Source organism: Schistocerca gregaria, chromosome 6 (assembly GCF_023897955.1).
Source record: "Schistocerca gregaria isolate iqSchGreg1 chromosome 6, iqSchGreg1.2, whole genome shotgun sequence".
Classification (NCBI taxonomy): Eukaryota; Metazoa; Arthropoda; class Insecta; order Orthoptera; family Acrididae; genus Schistocerca; species Schistocerca gregaria.
In genome coordinates this window covers 178,117,171-178,140,447 of record NC_064925.1, presented here as the reverse complement: position 1 = coordinate 178,140,447, position 23,277 = coordinate 178,117,171, and the positions used below count along the sequence as shown (strand labels likewise).

Below are 23,277 nucleotides of genomic sequence, written 5' to 3'. Positions count from 1 at the left end.
TGCGGAGGCGAATGTAAGGCCATTCTTCCTCAAGACCTGAAGCAAGAGAGGATATGTTGGGTGCTGCGGTATAGGTTCATTTGGGGACTCTCGGCTGGACGGTCCATTTTAAGAGTGTTGCTGTCCGTAAAATATTGCCTTACAGATGTTGCTTTATGACAGGGTGTATTGTCTTGCTGATGCGTCGTCGTCTTCGAAATGTTTCTCTACTATACCAGAAAGCTCCGTAATCGGTGGTTCGTTGCTTCGAGTGCAGCTGGTGCTAATAAAAATCATCAAATAACCAAACATGATTGGAAATTGAATAAAAGTTCATGCAATTACACGTGTCATTTCTTCATATTATCTTTCAAGTGTAAGATGTATGAAATAATGTGACTAGTGTTGAAGAAAATATAAGTTTAAAAGGAGAAGTGTGGTACTCGATCCATTCCCGAGGCAAGATTCGAACCTGCGACCGTAGCTGCCGCGCGATTCCAAACTGTAGCGCCTAGAACCGCTCGGCCACCCCGGCCGGCGAGGTAAGAAGTTCACCACCAATGACTTCTTGCAATTGCCAGAATGGCGCCGTATACCCCCAAAGAACAGTTTGCTACGCAGATACAGAAGTTGCCAAAAGTACATAGTCAAATGCGGGGAATAACTGTAGTATAATCTGCAGTCGTTTTTTCATTTAATGCTTCCTGTGAAGACAACAGAAGTTTAGCGCAAATCGTTTTTGAACGGCCCAAGTAAATTACCCATATTCTACATTGTACTCTCGTTATAATTACCAAAGTGTGTTATACGATTACCGCCGGCCGCGGTGGTCTAGCGGTTCTAGGCACTCAGTCCGGAACCGCGCGACTGCTGCGGTCGCAGGTTCGAATCCTGCCTCGGGCATGGATGTGTGTGATGTCCTTAGGTTAGTTAGGTTTAAGTAGTTCTAATTTCTAGGGGACTAATGACCACAGCAGTTGAGTCCCATAGTGCTCAGAGCCATTTGAACCATTTTTTATAGATTCCCTCTGAAGTGTTGACCACAGCTACATCACATTGTTTTCTACTTTTCTGTAAGTTAGCCCGTGATAAGTGAAACGCCACTGAAGAGATTTTAATCTAAATCAAGACGTGAGCACCATATCTAATGTAATAAAAGTAAAGGAGGGTGTTGACACCTGGAGAAAAGTCTACTTAGGATTACACGATACGCACCACGCGCTAGAGACCACCATAAGCAGTTACCAGAATGTTCTACTGCTTTTGTTGTTGTGAGACATCATATTGTGCTCTGTGCAGAATTTGAAAATATTTAAGTGCTGAAACTTCCTGGAAGATTAAAACTGTGTGCCGGACAGGGACTCGAACTCGGGACCTATGCCTTTCGCGAGCAAGTGCTCTACCAACTGAGCTACCCAAGCACGACTCACGCCCCGTCCTCACAGCTTTACTTCTGCCAGTGCCTGGAAACATCCCCCAGGCTGTGGCTAAGCCATGTCTACGCAATATTCTTTCTTTCAGGAGTGCTAGTTCTGCAAGGTTCGCAGGAGAGCTTCTGTAAAGTTTGGAAGGTAGGAGGCGAGGTCCTGGCAGACGTAAAGCTGTGAGGACCGGGCATGAGTCGTACTGCCGTGGCTTAGTTGGTGTAGTACTTGCCCGCAAAAGGCAAAATTCCCGAGTTCGAGTCTCGATCGGGCATACACTTTTAATCTGCCAGGAAGTTTTACATCAGCGCACACTCCGCTGCAGAGTGAAAATCTCATTCTGGATATTTAAGTGCTGTATAATATATTAAAGTAATTTGGAGGATATTGTTAATTCTTCAATTACAAAGTTTTGTGGTCAGAATATATTGAGGTGACTATGGTCATCGGATACCTCCAAATATCGGTCGGACCTCCTTTTGCCCGTCGTAGTGCAACAGCTCGACTTGGTATGGACTCATCAAGTCGTTGGAAGTCTCCTGCAGAAATACTGTGCCATACTATCTCTATATTCGTCCATAACTGCGAACGTGGTGCCGGTGCATGATTTTGTCCAGGAACTGATCTCTCGATTGAGCTCCACAAATGTTCGAAGCGATTCATGTCAGGACATCTGGTTGGTCAAGTTGTTCGCTCGAATTGTCCAGAATGTGTTGAAGCCAATCGCGAACAGTTGTGGCCAGGCGACATGCCGCATTGCCATCCGTTGCTTGGGCACATGAAGGCAATGAATGTCTGCAATTGGTTTCCAAGTCGCCGAACATAACCATTTCCAGTCAGGGATCGGTTCAGTTAGATCAGAGGACCCAGTTCACTCCAGCCCACACCATTACGGAGCCACCACCAGATTGCACAATGCCTTGTTGACACCTTGGGTCCATGGTTTCGTAGGACCTTTACCATCTCGAAGCTTACCATCAGCTCTTACCAACTGAGATGAGGACATATCTGAGCAGGTTACGGTTTCCCAGTCGTCTATGGTCGAACCGATATGGTCACGAGCCTTCGAATGTCCCATCCGTCTGGCTACAAGTGTCATTCCGCGTTCAAAGTCTGTAAATACCCTCGTTCGGCCATGATCACGTCGGAAACGTTTTCGCATTAGGCACCTGAATAAAAATGACAGCTCCTTTAATGGACTGCCCTTCATACCTTGTGCACGCGATATTAACGCCATCTGTATATTTACATATCGCTATCCCGTGACTTATCACCTCTTTGTATTTAGGTGTATTTTTAAAACGATTTACGTAAAGTGTGGACAATTAAGCCTTGCTACGTCAATCGTACGCAGTATTGCACATTGAAACAGGGATTTTTCTACCATAGAACACGTCATACTTGCAAATGTGACGTTTTTCTTTAATTTTTTAAGAAATTTCTCTGTGTTGCAAATAGAAATTTTTGTTAGTTGACAACCGCTTCTATTCAAAATGTTTTTAACTTGTACCTGGTTTTATGATAACATTTATTCTTAATCTGATTTCACTTTTAACTGATGAGTAGCCGTCGGTCTTGCCACAGTGGTCACACTGCTTCCCGTCAAATCACTTAAGTTGAGCGCTGTGGGCTGTGCTAGAGCTTAGAAGGGTGACCATCCGATTCTGCCAAGCGTTGATAGCAAGCGGAATGCATTCAGCCCTTGTGAGGCCAGCTAAGGATTGAGAAGTAGCAGCTCTGGTCACGAAAGCTGTCAACGGCCGCGAGATGTGATGATCACATGCCCCTCCGTATTCGCATCCAGTGACGTCTATCGAGTGAGGATGATACGGTTGTCGGTCGGTACCCTTGGGTTTTCCTAGACTTGTTCGGATTGAGTTTAGTTTCATAATCGATGCATCGGAGGGCAATAATGTTAACACAGAGACTGTTAAATACAATACTGACAACATTCTCTGGCTTGCAAAACATTTACATGTGTACAGAATATTTGTTCCTAGATACATGACGTTTTTGTACCATGGAACGCTTTTTTAACATTCGGAAAAACCTTACTTTTCTGGAATAGCTTTTGTAATCTCAGAAAAAGATTGCAGATTCATAAAGTGAGTACTGTCATTTCAAAATGGAATAAGAAAATACATTAATTTTCTATTACAGGTCTGTCTAAGGGTGAGAGTTTGCAAAGTATTCCAAGACATGACGCTCTCCTATACTTTCAAATTCATAAAGCAATTGTTCGAGAGTAAGTATGAATAATTGATCTCGAGTATACACATAGACTGTTTGTACGTTGTGTAATTAGCACTTATCCTTCTTGTAGTAAGTTCCTTCCATTGGTTCCGAACCATTTGAAATTTATCTCGGAATGTGTGACATAAATTAAGGTGCTTTCATAGTGGAAGTTTAAAGGGATTGTGCCACTGCAGTAGGTGTTAAATACGCTGTTTTAAAGCTTCAATAGCATTTACACCCGTCTGGCTGATCATTTCCACTATCTGACTGATCGACCTAATCATAACTACCCGTTTTATTATTTTCTGCATATCTGTTCTTTGCCATTTGATTTTATACTTGACCCCGCGTGTGTTTGGGTGTTAACATACGGGAAAGACATTGAGGTGGTTTGGAAGGGGGATGTGGAGCAGATAGGAAACAGAAACAATGTAAGAAGTTCTACACGACGTTTATGTCGACTTAGCTGTTAAATTAGGATCTGTGACTGGCGCCTGAACGCTGTCAGGTGCGCAACCCGCTTAGCTTCTGCGATGGATGTTTTGTATGACTTCAAGGTGTCTAGGTTTCTAGAATACTGCTTTCACATTTGTCCATTAAAAAGCCTTGGGTCTTTCAACTGGGTGGCGATCGCTCATCTGCTGCAGAATGACCCCACAAATGTAGTTGATGCTGAAGTTACGGATGCAACATGCAACTTAGCTGCGTCAGGCTGCTGATGTCACTGTAGTGGTTGCGTCAACACACCCACTTGCATTTTGTGACAAATAGCAGTGCTCCAAACATTCTCGCGCTAATCTCATAGTGTTGTGTACTCACTCAGCCACATTCGCAAACACACGTGAACCCGGATCACCAGTTACTAACAATGCTTCATTAATTTAAAAAAAAAGTGTCAAACAGAACGATATGTAGAATTCTACTTCTGCTTCCTTTCCGGTACTTTCTTGTGGCTATAAATCTGTAAGTTAATATCATAGGAGCAAAATGAAATTGGTTCTGAACTGAAAACATTTAGCGTAGAGAGGAAATGTAATTACTTGTATCTGTGACTGTTCTGTTTTGGTCTGATTTTGGTTCGTGTTATACTACATGCGTGGCAAGATTAAGAGTGCAATGGTAATTCAATGATTAAAGACAGAGGAAAGAACAGATAAGTGACAAGAGAACATTGAAGGACTCTATGAGGGGAGGACGTCTGATGACGTGATAGAAGAAGAAATGAACTCTATATGGAAGAGGTAGGGGATCCAATATTAATCGTAATTTGAAAGAGCTTTAGAAGACTTAAGATCGAATAAGGTGGAAGTGATAGATCACATTCCACCGAAATTCCAAAATTTATTGGCAGAAGTAGCAACCATGGGACTATTCGGGATGGTGTCTGGAACCTATGAGACCGGAAACATACCGTTAGACATTTTGAATAACGCCACCCATCCAATTCCGAAGGTAATAAGGGATATAAGTGCAAGAACTATGGCAGAATCAGCTTAACAGCTCATGCGTCCCAGTTGATGACAAGACTAATACATGACTGGAAAAGAAAACTGAGGATCTTTACATGACGGTCAATTTCATTTTAGGAAAGGTAATGTCACCAGAGAGGGACTCCTAACATTGCGCCTGATAATTTAAGAAAGACTGAAGAAAATCAGGACACGTTCTTAGGATTTGTCGACGTGAAAAAGCGATTCACAATGTAAAATGGTGCAACATCTTCAAAATTCTGAGAAAAATAGTAGGTTAAAGGTAAAGACAGTTAATGCACAATATGTACAAGAACCAAGAGGGAACAACAAGACTGGAAGACCAAGACCTGAGTATTCATATCTGCAGTCTGTCATCCCTACTGTTCAATGTCTACGTCGAAGAAGCAATTATATAAATAAAAGAATGTTTCAAGGGTGGGATTAAAATCAGAGTGAAAAGATATCAACAATAAGATTCGTTGTGATATTGTTGTCCTTCGGAAGGGAAAGAACAACTATAGACACTGCTGAATGAAATCAACGGTCTAATGAGTACAGAATATGAATTGCGAAAGTCATGAGAAGTAGCAGTAATGACAATAGCGTCAAACTTAACATCAAATTTGGTAATCATCAAATTAAGGAATTCCGCTACCGTGGAAGCAAAATAATCTATGAAGGAAGAAACGGAGAGGAAATGATCAGCATACTAGCAATGGTAAAAAGGGCATTCCTGCCCAAAAGTCTACTGGTATCAAACATAGGTCTTAACGTGTGGATACGGATCGAATGCTGTCCTGTTGTGTAGCTTTCCATGCTGCATTCACCTGGTTCCAAAGTCCATCTGTGGTGCTTGGCAACGAGTCACAGCGCTGCGACCGCCGTTTCACCATATCCCAAACATTTTAGATCGGCGGCGAGTCTGGTGATCTGGCGGGCCAGGCGAAAAGGCTGACATCCTGTGACACCAAGAAGGCATGCGTTCGTGCAGCAACATGTTAATGTGCATTGTCTTGCTGAAATATTGTGTCTGGGGTGTTTTGAAAAAAGGTGCGCGGGATGTCATTCACGTTGGACATATTGGTCACAGTGCCCTGGACACGAACTAACTGTGATTTATAGTTGTACTCAGTAACACTCCATACCATGAGGTCTTTAGTTGGCGCTGTATGCCTTGTGCGAATGTAGTCACTCTACTGCCGCTCACCCTGACCACGTTGAACCAAAATGCGGCCACCATTTTCAAACAAACAGAACCTAGATTCATCCGAAAACACTATCTGATGCCATCCTGTCCTCAGTGACGTCGGTCCATACACCCTTGGCGTCTAGCATGCTCCTGCTCATTCGACAAAGATAGGCAGAGAAGTGGAAGTTACGCACGTAACCCGTGCCGTACTAAACGGCGGTACGACTGCCACCTCTGTTGGTGTACGATGTGTTCCACTGTTGCTGTACAGCCGAGAAGGGCGAAGATCTGTCCTGCAATGTCATTCGTATGAGATGTCGATCTTCAGCCGCAACATTTTGTCCCACAAGAGAAGCAATTTCCCGGATGGATGCATCACATCCTCTCATGTCAATAATGCGCCGTCTTCCAAACTCATTGATTTGACGGTACGGTTCGCGCATACGTCTGCCAGGTATGCTCCACATCTGCTAAAGTCACACAGATCCATTACCCGACTGTAGCGCCTAGAACCGCTTGGCCACACCGGCCGGCCCAGAATTAGTATCGCTTACTGAAGGTTATAATGCGCAGATAGTATTGGGAACAGAAAGCTGGTTGAAATGGTTCAAAGGGCTCTGAGCACTGAGGGACTTAACATCTGAAGTCATCAGTCCCCTAGAACTTAGAACTACTTAAACCTAACTAACCTAAGGACATCACGCACATCGATGCCCGAGGCAGGATTCGAACCTGCGACCGTAGCGGTCAAGCTGGTTGAAACCAGACGTCAGTGACAACGAAATCCTGAGTTCAGATTGGAATGTTTATCGCAAAGATAATTGTTTATTGCAGTAACAATTTCGATAAAATATAGGGACGTTATCACGGGTTCCGAATGTGAATTAATCTGGGCGAAGTTGAGTATCAAAGAATGGTCAAAAACGGTGATGGGATGCTTTTCTAGACTATCTGGGTCAGGATCTGTAGTTGTAGGGCGCGTCAGACAGAACTTGTAGAGTATCATTAGTAATTTTCCTGATCATGCCGTTGTAATAGGGGGTGACTTCAACTTACCAGGTATAGACTGGTAGTGTTATGTCATCAAAACTGGTGACAGAAACAGGGATTCGTGTGGCATTGCCGGCCGTTGTGGCCGAGCAGTTGTAGGCGCTTCAGTCCGGAACCGCGCTGCTGCTACGGTCGCAGGTTCGAATCCTGCCTCGGGCATGGATGTGTGTGATGTCCTTAGATTAGTTAAGTAGTTCTAAGTCTAGGGGACTGATGATCTCAGTTTATTAAGTCACACAGTGCTCAGAGCCATTTTCGTGTGGCATTGTTCTGGATGTCTTATCCGAAAATTACCCTGAGCAGATAGTTCGAGAACCAACTCGTGAGGGTAACGTCTTAGACCTCCTGGCAACAAACAGACCTGGACATATCAAATCAACTAACGTAGAGGAAGGTATCAGTGATCATAAGGCATCTCTGACGACGGGTCCTACGAGGAATGTTAAGCTCAGCAACGGTGACTGGGTACAATTTTCATACCTCACCAGTCAGCATCAAATATTCGGTGATTAGGACGAAGATGTGGAGAACAAATGGAGAAAATTCAAAGGCATAATTCAATATGCCCTAGACAAGTATGTTCCGAGTAAAGTTTTAAGGGATAGGAAAGCTCCGCCATGGTTTAATAGCCCTGTTAGAAAAGCGCTACGTAAAGAAAGTGCACTTTATTTTAGATTCAAGAGGAGTAAAATCCTTGCTAACAAACAAAAGCTGAACGAAGCGAAAATGAGCTTAAGGAGAGCAATGAAAGAAGAGTTCAATGATTCTGAAAGTAACACTTTGTCAACCGACCTGAGTAAAACCCCTAAGAGATTTTGGTAGTATGTGAAATCAGTAATCATCTGTTCATTCTCTCAGCGACTATACCGGCACCGAAACGGAAGATAACAGAGAGAAGGCGGAAACACTGAATTCAGTCTTCCGAAGTTGTTTCACCCCGGAAGACCGTAACACTATCCATCCTTTCCATCCTTTCAACCGTCGTACGAACGTCAAAATGGCAGATATTGAGATAACCGACCGGGGAACTGAAATCGCTTAGTAGTAGAAAGGCGTCAGGTTCAAATGGCTCTGAGCACTATGGGACTTAACTGCAGTGGTCATCAGTCCCCTAGAACTTAGAACTACTTAAACCTAACTAAGCTAAGGACATCACACACATCCATGCCTGAGGCAGGATTCAAACCTGCGACCATAACGGTCGCGCGAGTACAGACTCAAGCGCCTTGAACCGCTCGGTCACTCAGGCCGGCGAAAGGCTTCAGGACCAGGTGAGATACCTATAAGATTCTATAAAGATTGAGCGAAAGATCTTGCTCCCCTTCTAGCAGTAATTTATCGTAGATCGCTAGAGCAGCGAAAAGTACCTAACGACTGAAATAAATTCAGGTCATTCCCGTTTTTAAGAAAGGCCGTAAACAGATCCACGCAATGTTTTTTTTTTTATCTTTGACGTTAATGTGTTGTAGAATTATGGAACTTGTTTTATGCTCAAGAATTGTGACGTTCTGGAAAATAAACATCTTTGTAAAAATTAACATGGATTCCAAAAACAGAGATCCTGCGAAACTCAGCTCGCTCAGTTCCTCCATGAGATCCGCAGCCCAGTGAACAACGGCGCTCAAGTAAACGCCGTGTTACTTGATGTCAGTAAGGCATTTGACACCGTCCCGCATTGCCGTTTAATGGAAAAAATACGAGCTTGCAGAGTATCAGGGCAGACTTGCAACTGGATTCAAGACTTTCTTGTAGACAGAACTCAACACGTCGCTCTTAATGGAACTAAGTCGACAGATGTATAGATAATATTCGGAGTACCACAGGGAAGTGTGGTAGGACCGTTGCTGTTTACAATATATATAAATGGTCTAGTAGAAAGCGTCGGATGCTCTTTAAGGCTATTCGCAGATGATGCAGTTGTCTGTGCTAAAGTAGCAACGCCAAAAGACGGTAAGAATTTGCAAAACGACCTGCAGAGAATTGATGATTGGTGCAGGCTCTAGCAGTTGACCCTGAACGTACATAAATGTAACATATTGCGCATACATAGGAAAAGAAATCGACTATTGTACAGCTACGCTATTGATAGCTAACAGCTGGAGACAACCTCTGCGAGAAAATATCTAGGCGTAACCATCCAGAGCGTCCTTAAGTGGCATGGCCATATAAAACAATTAGTCGGAAAAGGAGACTCAGATTCATCCGAAGAATCTTAAGGAAATGTAACTCATTCACGCAAGAAGTGGCTTATAAGGCGATTATCCGCCCGATTCATGACTATTGTTAATCTATATGGGATCCCTATCAGGTAGGACTGATACAGAAGATAGAGAAGATCCAACGAAGAGCGGCGCGTTTCGTCACGGGGTCGTTTAGCTGGGGGGAGAACGTTAAGGAGATGCAAAACAAACTCCACTGACAGACGCTACAAGAGAGGTGTTGTGCATCACGGAGAGATTTACTATTGAAATTTCGGGGCATCACTTATCAGGCGGAGTTGGACAACATATTACTTCCCTTCACATACATCTCGCGTACTGACTGCGAGTAGAAAATTCGAGAAATTAGGCCAATACAGAGGCTTACTGAAAACTGTTTTTCCCACGCACTATTCACGAGTGGAACAGGGTTGGAGGGATCAGATGGTTGTACCGAAAGTACCCTCCGCCACATACCATTAGGTGGCTTGCGGAGTATGATGCAGATGTAGATGAAGACTGCTGAAATTTAGGTGGACTGGCTAGATACGGAACGAGGAGATTCTCCGGAGAATCGGCTAGGATACGATTATATGTAAAACACTGAAAAGAAGAAGGAAGAATATGGTAGAACACATGATAAGACATCACGGAATAACTTCACATAGGTTGCAAGTGCAAGATGAAGAGATTGGCACAGGAGAGGTATTCGTGGCGGGGTCCATCAAACCAGTCAGAAGTGTGATGATTCCAAAAAAAAAAAAAAAAAAAAAAAAAAAAAAAAAAAAAAAAAAAAAAAAAAGGGCGCGCATGACTGGCATCACACATATTTATCGTTACCAAAACATCAGCTCACTATCAAGAACGTTCAGACAACCGCCCCCCCCCCCCTCCCTTCCACCATCTAAAGGATGTGATTTCACAAAACGGAGTATAAAAATGTAAAGAGAGATTTTCTGTTGCGTGTTAAATTTGTTTCAATGTAGATTATTGTGGTAACAACCGTACTTGTGTCCACTGTTGTATCCTCACACCAGACTGCAATATTTTTGAAATAAAATAAATGAATCTTTTATGAAATTTAAAATCACTGAGAACTAATGAGTAATGGGTCTCGTATTAAAGAAATTTTCGTGCCAATTCTGAAATGCACTTACATTTTATGAGTCTGTAATATTTTCGAAGTTAAGAGGGATTAAATATTCTGTTTATGCTTTAGTAATATTAATATAGCCGAGGCATTTTGATTACAGTTTTACGCGTGAAACATAATCGTTTGCCCTCCAGCATCTGCCGAATAAATGTTGCTTTTCAAATACAGTCTTTTAATTGAATTTGAATGTTAAACAACAGCGTCATTAAACTTTTTCGACAGTTATATTAGCATGCTAGTAAAAGGAGGACAAACAAGCTGAAATTATGAGTTGCGCAATGATGTAGACACTGAGAACAACTTCAAAAATGTAATTGCAAAATCTCTTAACAAACCAAAACAAGTAAAGTGACTATTTCCCTTTACAACTTACATTGTTCCACAACAGAAACATAGAGCTGAATTTGTATAAAGCTTTGAATTGTGAAAGAGTATTTTCGAAAAATTACAATAAAGATTGTTGGGCTGTGAAACAGTTTCCCAGTTTATAACCCATGAGAAATTTAAAAAAATACTGATTTTTGAATATGAAGCGTGCTACGGTGTATAAAAAGTGACATCAGCATCATACTCGGAAAAATTAAATAAATACTTGAATCACGTGAATAACTAAAAGATAGCAATTTTATTTGGTGGCCATCCTCCGCAGCAAGCATATAATTACTTGTTTTCGAAATAAAACTGCCTTTTCCTGCTGCTAGTTACTTTATTTATCCCATACGTGTTTCACCTTCTCCTGTTCTAAGACATCATCAGTGTGATCTATAACGATACAGTTTTGTTAGTCTTATATTATTAAATAGTTCACTTCATGATTTTTTTGTAAAAAAACAATTACTTACGATTTGCTGATCTGCGTTTCCTCACATCTTGTCTGGAGGTCGCGCTACCACTTTTATCACTGCCATATAATCACATCTTTGTGTTATCGCCTTCCACACACTGTTCATCATGTTTCTCACTCTTTTTTGTGGTGGACTATTGTTCTTTTGCCACTCGATGCAACTATTTCGTCGTACACTGTTTTTCACAACGTAAATATTGCGGCTCCATTACGTGTTTCATCTTCTTTGGTATGTTTACCTATTTGTTGCCAACTTAATGAAATATATCTTCGAGACTAACTTCTATTTATGATGTTTATACCGTGTGTGTGTGTATGGGTGAGAGAGAGAGGGGGATAGAGGCGTCGAGTTTTTTTTGGGGGAGGGGGTGCGTGGCGGGTATACTAGCAAGTGGTTGAAAACTTTGGTGACAGCAGCGTTGACTTTTCATTTCAATATTCTGTGGAGGGCTTCATGGATGAGTGAGTGTAAAGATGTTGAGTTCTATTATTATTATATTGGACAGTATTATTATATTAATACTTTATGCGAACGTTATTCTATTGTTTTATCTATTAGTGTAAATAATGAATTGCTTGGCATATGTACTTGGTAATTCAAAAGGATTTTCCCCTCTGCTTTGGTTTTCTGTATGTGGTAACTTTCTTGCATGGAGAGGACCTGTTTGTTATTGTTGATTCTAATTATTTATGTTATGTTCTCTAGTGGTTGGTTTGTGGTCATTTTCTTTAAGAACCACCTACATGAAGACTGAGGATGAACAAAACAAATTATTCTTAATGCTCGATTTTGTGCCTTCAATACTTCCTTTCTGAGTGGTGACTTACCCCAGAAGATTATTCCACAAGACATTATTGAGCGTAAATACGAAAAATACGTCAAGAGGTTCATTCTCATGTTACCAAGTTTAGCAATTAAACGAAGAGCAACGGTAGCTGAACTTAATTTTTTGAGAAACTCAGTAGTATGCTCTTCCATCATCAATATGTACTCCCAAAAATTTGTAGCATTCTTCCCTGTTTACTTACTGCTGCTCATGTGCTATATTAATTGCTGGTATGACTATTTGCTGTACAGAAACGAATATAGTGCGTTTTTTTCAGACTTAAGGATTATTTTCTGAGAACCACTTAATAATTATTTATAAAACGTCACTTACAATCTCTTCTATTGCTTTCTCTCTAATGGGAAGATACTAACACTAACATAGCTTGAATGGAACCTACTTTCTGTAGGCTTCTTAGGACAGATTCGCTTGTAACAGTGTCAAAACCTTTCTCAAAATTTACTGAACCAATACAATGTGGTAACTAGCACTCATTGCCTCGTTCTACAACTTGCTTCACTACTTGCAATTAATATATCAATTTCTGAAGGCAGCTTCTTCGTTTCATTCAATATTTTGCAGTGAAAAAACGACGCACACACTGCCGTCTGAATGGCATACTGACTTTGCATGTTTCAGTAATAAGGAAGAGCAAAATACCAAGGTCATTGCAAAAGCCATGGCAACCATTTTTTGTCTCGAAAATTGTAATGGATTAAAAAAATTCCACAGAACAAGCTACGGAGAAGTCTAATTGATAATGGTGTGTCACCGAGCTATGTGAAAGCTGTCAGACTCCTCTACAAAGGTTGTAGGGCAATGATTAAAGTGAGAAATCAACTATCCCAAAAGTTTGAGGTGACAAATAGACTACGCCAGAGATGCATACTTGCCCCTACACTCTTTAGGATCTACCTAGAGGAGGCACTAAAATCATGGAAAAGGAAATGCGGAGGAATGGGTGTCCATATATACGACGAGATCTTGTTGACTCTATTTTTTGCTGACGACCAAGTGTTAGTAGCTGGAGATGAGGAAGATGTAAATTTCATGCTCCGCAAATTAAAAGAAGAATATGAGAAATGGGGTCTTGTCATAAACGTATCTATAATAGAATATCTGAAAATGGGAGAAAATACTGTTAACGACTTACAGCTCGGTTCTGATACTGTTAAAGGGTGTCATAATTTTAAGTACTTTGGAGTGACACTGTCGTCCAACGGTTCAAGTATGGATGATGTAAACAATAAAATAGGCCAGGGCAAGCGAGCCATAAAACAACTAAATGGTATTCTCTGGAACAAAAACATAAAGCTCAGAACAAAACATACCATCTACCACACAATTATTGAATGTATCACAACATATGGTGCAGAGTGGTGGGAACTAACTCAGAGGCAGAAAGATCGCCTGCTGGCTGTCGAGATGGATTTCTGAAGACGGAGTTGTGGATACTCCAGATTTGGCCATATTGGAAATGATAGGATCAGAGAGGTTATGAATGTCAAACGCACAATCCTCGACTACATAGAAAGGAAGCGCCTACTCTGGTATGGTCACTTACAGCGTAATCCAGACACAAGATGGGCAAAACGGGTATAGCAACGGACTCCACATCAAAGAAGAAAGCGCGGTAGACCTGCGTGATGCTGGAAAGACGACGCCAACGAAGCAATGGCGGCGAGATGTCTTCATGAATGAGACTGGAATGACCGTGAACGATGGAGATTGGCATGCGAGAGGCGGCGCTAGCCGTAGAAACCTCGCTCATATATAAATAAAAAATTCTGAAATATACATTACATGTGGGAAGACAGGTTAACACACATATAAAAATATATCTCGAGAAAATTATCCCAAAATAAGCACCAGGTTGAAGTTACCTGTATGGTAAAACAGTGTCCTGCCGCTTGAAGAAATCGGTAAGTGCCCGCCGCATATCGTCGTCCGACAGGAATCGTCGACCCTTCAAGGCTTTTTTAAAGGACCGAAGGCGTGGTAATTGCACGGGCAGAGATCAGGACTAAAGTATGGGTGCATCAACCACCCACTTGTTGTGGATGAGGCTGGCCTGTCGATCTGACAGATCGACTGGCGTCACGTGTCCAGTCACGACGACCATGGACCTTGGTGCGCCATTCCATAGGGGTGGTATCCCACCGACTTGGTCAAATGTATGTGAATTTCTAAGGGACCAAACGGCTGAGGCGAACGGTTCCTAGACTTACACAAAACTATCTTATGCTAAGAACAACACAAACACACCCATAACCGAGTGAGGGATCGAACCTCCGGAGGGAGGGGCCGTGCAATCCGTGACATGGCGCCTCTAACCGCGCGGCCACTCCCCACCGCTCGACCGACATGCTGTCGCCCCAGACACAGTCTTCATTCTCCGATGGATGCCTACCATTGTTTGACTTTCAGCAGCCATGAACAGAATAACAGCTCAGTGGTCTGTTTGGAAGCATTCGGTAATGTTGTTGTTGTGGTCTTCAGTCCTGAGACTGGTTTGGTGCAGCTCTCCATGCTATTCTATCCTGTGCAAGCTTCTTCACCTCCCAATACCTACTGCAACCTACATCCTTCTGAATCTGCTTAGTGTATACATCTCTTAGTCTCGCTCTGCGATTCTTACCCTCCACGCTGCCCTCCAATACTAAATTGGTGAGCCCTTGATGCCTCAGAACATGTCCTACCAATCGATCCCTTCTTCTAGTCAATTTGTGCCATAAAATCGTCTTCTCCCAAATTCTATTCAATACTTCCTCATTAGTTATGTGATCTACCCACCTTATCTTCAGCATTCTTCTGTAGCACCACATTTCGAAAGCTTCCATTCTCTTTTTGTCCAAACTATTTATCGTCCATGTTTCACTTCCATACATGGCTGCACTCCATACAAATACTTTCAGAAACGATTTCCAGACACCTAAATCAATACTGGATGTTAACAAATTTCTCTTCTTCAGAAACGCCTTCCTTGCCATTGCCAGTCTACATTTTATATCCGCTCTACTTCGACTATCATCAGTTATTTTGCTCCCCAAATAGCAAAACTCCTTTACTACTTTAAGTGTCTCATTTCCTAATCTAATTCCCTCAGCATCACCCGACTTAATTCGACTACATTCCATTATCTTCGTTTTGCTTTTGTTGATGTTCATCTTATATCCTCCTGTCAAGACACTGTTCATTCCGTTCAACTACTCTTCCAAGTCCTTTGCTGTCTCTGACAGAATTACAATGTCATCGGCGAACCTCAAAGTTTTTATTTCTTCTCCATGGATTTTAATACCTAATCCGAATTTTTCTTCTGTTTCCTTTACTACTTGCTCAATATACATATTGAATAACATCAGGGAAAGGCTACAACCCTCTCTCACTCCCTTCCCAACCACTGCTTCGCTTTCATGTCCCCCGCCTCTTATAACTGCCATCTGGTTTCCGTTCGAATTGTAAATAGCCCTTCGCTCCCTGCATTTTACCCCTGGCACCTTCAGAATTTGAAAGAGAGTATTCCAGTCAACATTATCAAAAGCTACAGATGCTTGAAACGTAGGTTTGCCTTTCCTTAATCTATTTTCTAAAAGTCGTAGGGTCAGTATAGCCTCACGTGTTCCAATATTTCTACGGATTCCAAACTGATCTTCCCCGAGGTCGACTTCTACCAGTTTTTCCATTCGTCTGTAAAGAATTCGCGTTAGTATTTTTTAGCCGTGACCTATTAAACTGATAGTTCGGAAATTTTCACATCTGTCAACACCTACTTTCTTTGCGATTGGAATTATTATATTCTTCTTGAAGTCTGAGACTATTTCGCCTGTCTCATACATCTTGCTCACCAGATGGTAGAGTTTTGTCAAGACTGGCTCTCCCAAGGCTATCCGTAGTTCTAATGGAATTTTGTCTACTCCCGGGGCCTTGTTTCGATTCAGGTCTTTCAGTGCTCTGTCAAACTCATCACACAGTATCATATCTCCCATTTCATCTTAATCTACATCCTCTTCCATTTCCATAATAGTGTCCTTAAGTACATCGCCCTTGTATAGACCCATTTGGTAATAACATCGCCATAGTTCACATTGCCGCGTTCACCGCATGCGTGTCGGAAAGACCTAAATGCTACGCTAATGTTGAATAAATGACGATGCCTATATACCCACTTCGAAGTCGAATGTACGCTGCAGCGATGCCCTCAAACGCCCATTATAAAATTGTCTCTGAATATATTTCATGCACCTTAGGCTACGCAACTGACGTAATTCGATCCTAGTGAGAATGATTAAATGGGGTGGCCTTCCTTGAAGTGTATGAAATATTGTTTTGGCAATCTTCTTTTGCCCACTATGTTCAGTACATTCCTGTTGCTCTTCTACCCATCAGTACGCCTCTTTGCCACTGCCCAACCCACTGTCGTGCTAGACTTGTAAACACGCCGCGCAGCAGCTGTACGTAGCGGACGCAGCGCGGTGCTGAGCGGGCGGCCTCTTGGCGTGTTGCAGAGGTCGCAGCACGGCGTGCTGTGGGTTCTGGACTGCGCCTTCAGCGTGCTCGTCGTGGGCAACCTGATCGTGTTCACGTGGCGCGGCGTCTGGACGCTGCTCGACCTCTACCTCTACCCCGACGACCAACTGTGGTCTGCCATCGCCTCGCTGGTCAGTACTGTCTCATTGTAAGAAACACCTGTAATCCAACCGCTGTTGCTACCGATCATCTTCACCTTGCGGAAACTACGAACTTCCCTGATTTCCAAATACAATTAAAATACTCAGGCATACGAACATACGAAACTTCCTGGCAGATTAAAGCTGTGTGCCGGACCGAGACTCGAACTCGGGACCTTCGCCTTTCGCGGGCAAGTGCTCTACCAACTGAGCTACCCAAGCACGACTCACGCCCCGCCCTCACAGCTTTACTTCTACCAGTACCTCGTCTCCTACTTTCCAAACTTCACAGAAGATCTCCTGCGAACCCTGCAGCGGTCTACCAACTCTGCAAGGTTCGCAGGAGAGTTTCTGTAAAGTTTGGAAACTAGGAGACGAGGTACTGTCAGAAGTAAAGCTGTGAGGACGGGCCGTGAGTCGTGCTTGGGTAGCTCGGTAGAGCACTTGCTCGCGAAAGGCAAAGGTCCCGAGTTCGAGTCTCTGTCCGGCACACAGTTTTAATCTGCCAGAAAGTTTCATATCAGCGCACACTCTGCTGCAGAGTGAAAATCTCATTCTGGATACGAACATACGGTTTTGCTAGCTTACGATCGAGTGATTAAAGGTGGAGCTATGGGAATTGGTCGCTATACCTCACACTCCAAAATGGTGAATTCGGTATTAACTACCAGCAAAAATTTCAGATCTCCTAACAAACCCATGGACTTGCAGTTAAACTAGAGATTTCGTTTTGGATATTCTCTTATATCGCGATTCTGATGCTACAAGTATAAACATGTAAAAACTTAGCGCCTCTGTCGTATATTTGACTGGTTGTTCTCTTAGAGGGGCATTGATGAGTAGCGACAACAACACTGAGGTGCATTTACCTGCGACGGTTACATTCTAATAGGCATCGTTTCTTGAGCTGTCTGTGTAGCAATCAGTTCACATTAGTTTACAGTACACACTGTGCATCTAGCACTGTGTTTTTATATCTGAGCTGGTTCATACATCATAATGAGATGGATGTAGGAGACTAGAATTCAAAAACGTGCTGTAATTTTAACTCTGCATCAGAGAGGTTATTCTAGTAACACATTACCAACAGAAGCTGGCGTAGACAGATCTACAGTGGTGTATACATTGCAGCGGTTAAAGTTAACTTGGACCACTGTGAGTGTAGCGATCTGGAATACCCCGAGTAACACCACACAGGGAAGATCAGTTCATATGTTTACCCAGTGTACGTCAGGGGGACTTCTGCTGCACCTGAAATTCACGTGGATGTAAATAGTATCTGAATAGCTCCAATTCCCGCCTCAACCGTAGAGCGATGTCTCCGTGAACAGGGTTTAAAGTGGTGCATAGAGATTAAACACCTTTACTACGCAAACAAAATGAGGTAAAGCTATTACAATTGTCACAGCAATATGAAAACTGCTGCTTACAACAATGATTGAATGTGTTATTCACGAACTAATCTAAATTAGAAGTATTTGGAAGCCATCGTCGTCTGACTGTTCATCATATTCAATGAAAACATATGAAAGATACTGTGAAGCATGCTGGAGGGTAGGCCATGGTGTCGGGATGTTTTTCAGGTGATAAAGTCTAGTGAAAATAAATGAAACATTAAAGGAGGAAAGATATCACAGAATTTTTTTCAATCATTAGTGTTGTGAATTGCTTCTTCTCGACCGCCACGAATTCCACTTACGACACCGATCAACAAGGTAGTTACAGCTGGCAAGAGATTTTATTAGTCGTGGTTTTACTGTGCACCATGACAACGATCCGAAACAGGCTTCTAAAATGTGCAGAGAGTATGTCAACAGAAAAGAGAAACGTGGGGAACTGAAAAATATTATTTCGCCCAGTCAGTCACCGGCTTAAATCGCATTCACTTTTAAGAGATGAACTTTACAGGGAGGACACAAAACTGAGGTCGTCTAATGTTGAACGTCCATGGAAAAATTTACAGATGTGTTCGACTGCAATATCTGCAAAACTAATACAAAAACTTATCTCCAGAATGACAAGAGTTTGTGCAGCTTTTCTGACGGGACAGGGTCGATACTTTCAAGAAGCTAAAATCTAAACCACATTGTATCGTACTTAACAGCAGCGAAAGAAAATATTTCTTTTGTTGGTCTGTTTAGTTTGTATGATGTGTTTCTACATTGATATAAAGTGTAAAGCTTTTTCATAGGTGATGGAAAACTTTTGACCGGCTCTGTAAATGATTATTAAATGAACCAAAAATCACAATAAATTCGGTTCATTCCGTTAGAGAAAACATTTTACAAGCAATTGTAATATTATTCTAGAAGAAGTATGCACATTTGATTAAACGTAGACGGGTAAGATTCTAATTATCGCGTCAATGAAACAATTGCAATCGCGAAGTTGTACCGTGATTGTCGTGATGCTAGTAGAGACAGATAGTACTAAGCAAACGAATGTGTTGAACCTGTGCTCGGAGTTGAAAGAAAGCTGGTCACTGAATCTAAGTCTTCGAAATGAAATTTCAAGTTATGAAATTCTATAAAATGGGTTTAATGTCCCTACGCACCATCTCGCGGTTGAGGCTTTCTATCATCACAGTAAATTGTAGGTGGAGGCTAAAGTGGCTCCAGAATGAGCTATTGGTGGCACACCAACGAGCCTCGCCAACGGCTAATAGCGAATCAGCCCACAATCTAACAAAGGCCCTCGATACATCTGCTCTGGAGGTGGACCCTGTTGGTCAGGACTCTCGGAGTTGAAGAGATGACGGCTCTCCACGAAAAAGAAGTCTTGATGACTCCTCCCGAAGAAGAAGTCAGTGGGAGGAACTTTCTACCGATTGTTCGCTACATGGAAAACTCGCATTTTCGTGTTTGTCACTTTAATCTATTACTCTGTTCGGATTGATTGGGCTACAAATCTCCCGAATGCCTACACATGTTCCTTAGAACGCGCTGCTTCTTTACCGTGGGCTATTACTTTCTCCAGTAACACAAGTTCTATCACCTAATATTGAAAAAGGTAGCTCAATCTCTTTCCATCTCTCTCTATGGCCAGTGAGATGGCTCCCTGTTGGAACAGTCGAGTTTATCTGTCGAACATGTAGTTTATGCATACTAGCTAATCCTGACGATCCTGCTGCTGCATGAACATTTGTTTTTTTTTGTGAGGTCAACGTGCAGCGGTGTCTCAAACCTTCAAAGCATCAAAAACTGCGGGTACCACTCCATTTTCTAGATCGCATCCATAGCATTCAGTGTTTTCTGTAGAAAACATAGCTTTCTACGTTTTTACGTTTTACGCACAAAAGCGCCTTCTTGAACTTTGCTGAAAATAGCATTCCTTCTCCTTGTACTTCTGGTTGTGAAAGCGCTCACTGACGGGGGCCTTTTGCAACAGGGGATCATTTTGATACTGCCTGTGATGATTCGGGCGACCAATGGCGACAGTACAAAAGACTGTCCGATGGCCAGTGTGCCACTGACCTGCGTGCCTCCTGGCACTGCCCTCTGAAAACCGTCCCACGGGTGGTGGCTTACGTGACTCGACGGCTCTGTCGGGTACTCCCAATCTGTGTTCAGTATCCTTTTATTTATGTAAGGTACGCGGTAAGTTACATTACTCATGTACCAACAATCGCCAGTACTGTTGTGTGTCATATATCGCAGTGTCGATTAATTACTCCAATCTAAGTGACCTTTACATTAAGGGACCTTTGCGTTACGATTTTACGCACATCATGTGACTGTTTCCGAAAAAAGAACGGTTGGGTAACAGTTTGTTGCATCACATCAAAATTGTTTGGACAGAAAAGTAATACACCTATACAAGGGATTCTTTTATGACACGTAAGCTGTCTAGAAGATCTGTATATCTACCCATGTGGGGCCTGTCTGGGCTGATGGAGGATATTGCATTCGCAATTCTGCTGGAGAGGTAGTTTAAATGGCTCTGAGCACTATGGGACTTAACACCTGAGGTCATCAGTCCCCTAGAACTTAGAACTACTTAAACCTAACTAACCTAAGGTCATCACACACATCCATGCCCGAGGCAGGATTCGAACCTGCGACCGTAGCGGTCGCGCGGGTCCAGACTGAAGCGCGTAGAACTGCTCGGCCACAACGGCCGGCTCTGGAGAGATGACCAAGGTCACAAATAGGAGAGATATACACAATGTATTTCACATGAACCCACAGGAAATAATGCAGAACGGTTGCGTCCAGAGATTGTGGTGGCTACTTTGTTGGTCCATCATGTCCTAGCCATAGCGATGGAAATGTTCGGCCCAGGAAGTCATGAACAAGTAAAATCCAGAGTGATGGTGCTCTATCCTGCTGGTAATCTTGTTTGGTTGAAAAAAAGGAGTTGGGGGCAGCAAACTTGTTAAGCATATCGTGATAATTGGTACCTATTACTGTTTAGTCGAAGGAAAGTGGTGCAGCTATGCTGTGTCTCATCAGTGCACAACGCACTTTCACCTTTTTGCTCTCTCTGACATGTTTCTGAAAACTGTGGGGATTTTTCAAACCGTAGATGCTAATTTTGTGCTTATTAACCTTCCTACGTGGTGGAAAGCTGTTTCGTCAGAGAGAAGGTTTAGTTCTGGTGATAATCGGCAAATTGACTTTGATATGCTTCTCTGGAAGGTTTTCATCATCTCTTCTGACATTTCGTCAGAATGTCCGTTTTATAACATAACTTGAATCTCTGTTTACACTCCCAGTATATTTGAAGCTGTTTACTTGGCATTGTTCATTTGTGAATGTCCTAATGATTCTTCTATTATGTTCAGTATTTTGTCAATTTCTACTGCATTAGTTTTTTGAAGGTGGTTTCTGCTGCGTAAGTTCTTTCTGGTTGTGTAACTGTTTTATGGTGTTTTAATTTTGCTCTCTGGACAGGCTTTTTATGTGTTATTGGTAATGTAATTTGCTTTGTTCTGGTGGTTTAGATTGCAAGTTAGATCTCATCTAAATATTTAAATTTATCAACAATTCTGATTTCTAGTTTGCTATTTACTGGTTAATACACTTTATTTTTAAAAAGGTGTTTTCATTAAAGTCTTTTAATGAATATTTAAAACAAATTTTAAAAATTTACTTTTATGTGTTTTTATCAGACTACGATGTAAACCTCACGCAAGGGGGAAGGAGGGAAGTAGGTGGGTGTGGGGGGAATCCCACCACATTTCACCAAATCTTAACAGCGGGGAAGGGGGTCGAAATTAAAACACGTAATTATCTATGTCCCTACCTATTTTGCTAGAGGTACCGTCAGAGAAAGAATGAGGAACAATAGTAGATCGTCACGTGATTGTTCAAAATTTTCGTTTTTGCCCTTCTTGTAGATCGCGAATTTTATATCTAGAACCCCGTAGTCATTCTTACGTACTTCAAATTACTAATATCGGAATACAGGTGGTCCCTGTAATACAATTGTAGCTCTTTTATCTATGTGTTTAAAAGAGCTCCCTTCTGGACAGGATGATGAAAACGCCGCGTGCTGAGAAATAAATCACTGGGTCAGTAAGAGAGCTGGTTTTGTACTTGTGACTATAACTTTATAAGTGACATTGTTCCTCAAAATTGCAACTGCCTTTTCTTGTGCATCAACTGCTAGCTGTCACTGGCAAGTTGCGGTGGTCGCGGGAAAGCACACTTAACGATTAGTCTTGTACTGATTTTATACACTGACAATCTCACCAGACTTTTAATATTGACGAGTTACATATGTTAACGATGTTGTGGTGGTTGAAACTGTATTTAGGTATCATTATAGCACCGTAATGGTACTTCTTTGATATTTTTAATGTTTTAATACTTCCACCAAAAAGGCATACATTTTTAAAAATTATTAACAGGCTTTTACATTAACTAAATTAGGCCTTTTTCTGTTGATTTCCGTAGAGTAGAGGAAATCGATTACTAAGTAATTGTTATGACTTTATATTTAGATCAAGACCATTAATATTTATATCAAATGCATAATAGTGTTTGATTAAAGTAAATCATGACCAGTGCTTCTACATTGTGGAATGCTGTTGTTTAAGAAGAAATAGAATTCTGAGCTTGCGTGAATTGCTTCAATCGGACAAAGGCTACTATTTTAGTAATACGTGGAAGCGAGCCTCCGACGCTGTGAAGACACATAGAAATTCACGGAGTTACTTACGTTCCTACAAGGACGCTGCTACCACTAGTGAAGACATAGACACAAACCATGCCAACTTGACGAACACCACTCACAAT

General features: G+C 42.0%; 1 protein-coding gene across 2 annotated transcripts in view; it reads left to right on the top strand.

The window, feature by feature from the left end:
* LOC126278683 (uncharacterized) overlaps nucleotides 1–23,277 on the top strand; it is a 423,081-nt gene that overhangs the window by 334,070 nt on the left and 65,734 nt on the right. For both annotated transcript variants that reach the window (XM_049978936.1, XM_049978937.1), the window contains one exon: nucleotides 16,877–17,029. In XM_049978936.1, coding sequence (XP_049834893.1) covers nucleotides 16,877–17,029 — 153 coding nt within the window. The remainder of the gene's footprint in view (nucleotides 1–16,876; nucleotides 17,030–23,277) is intronic.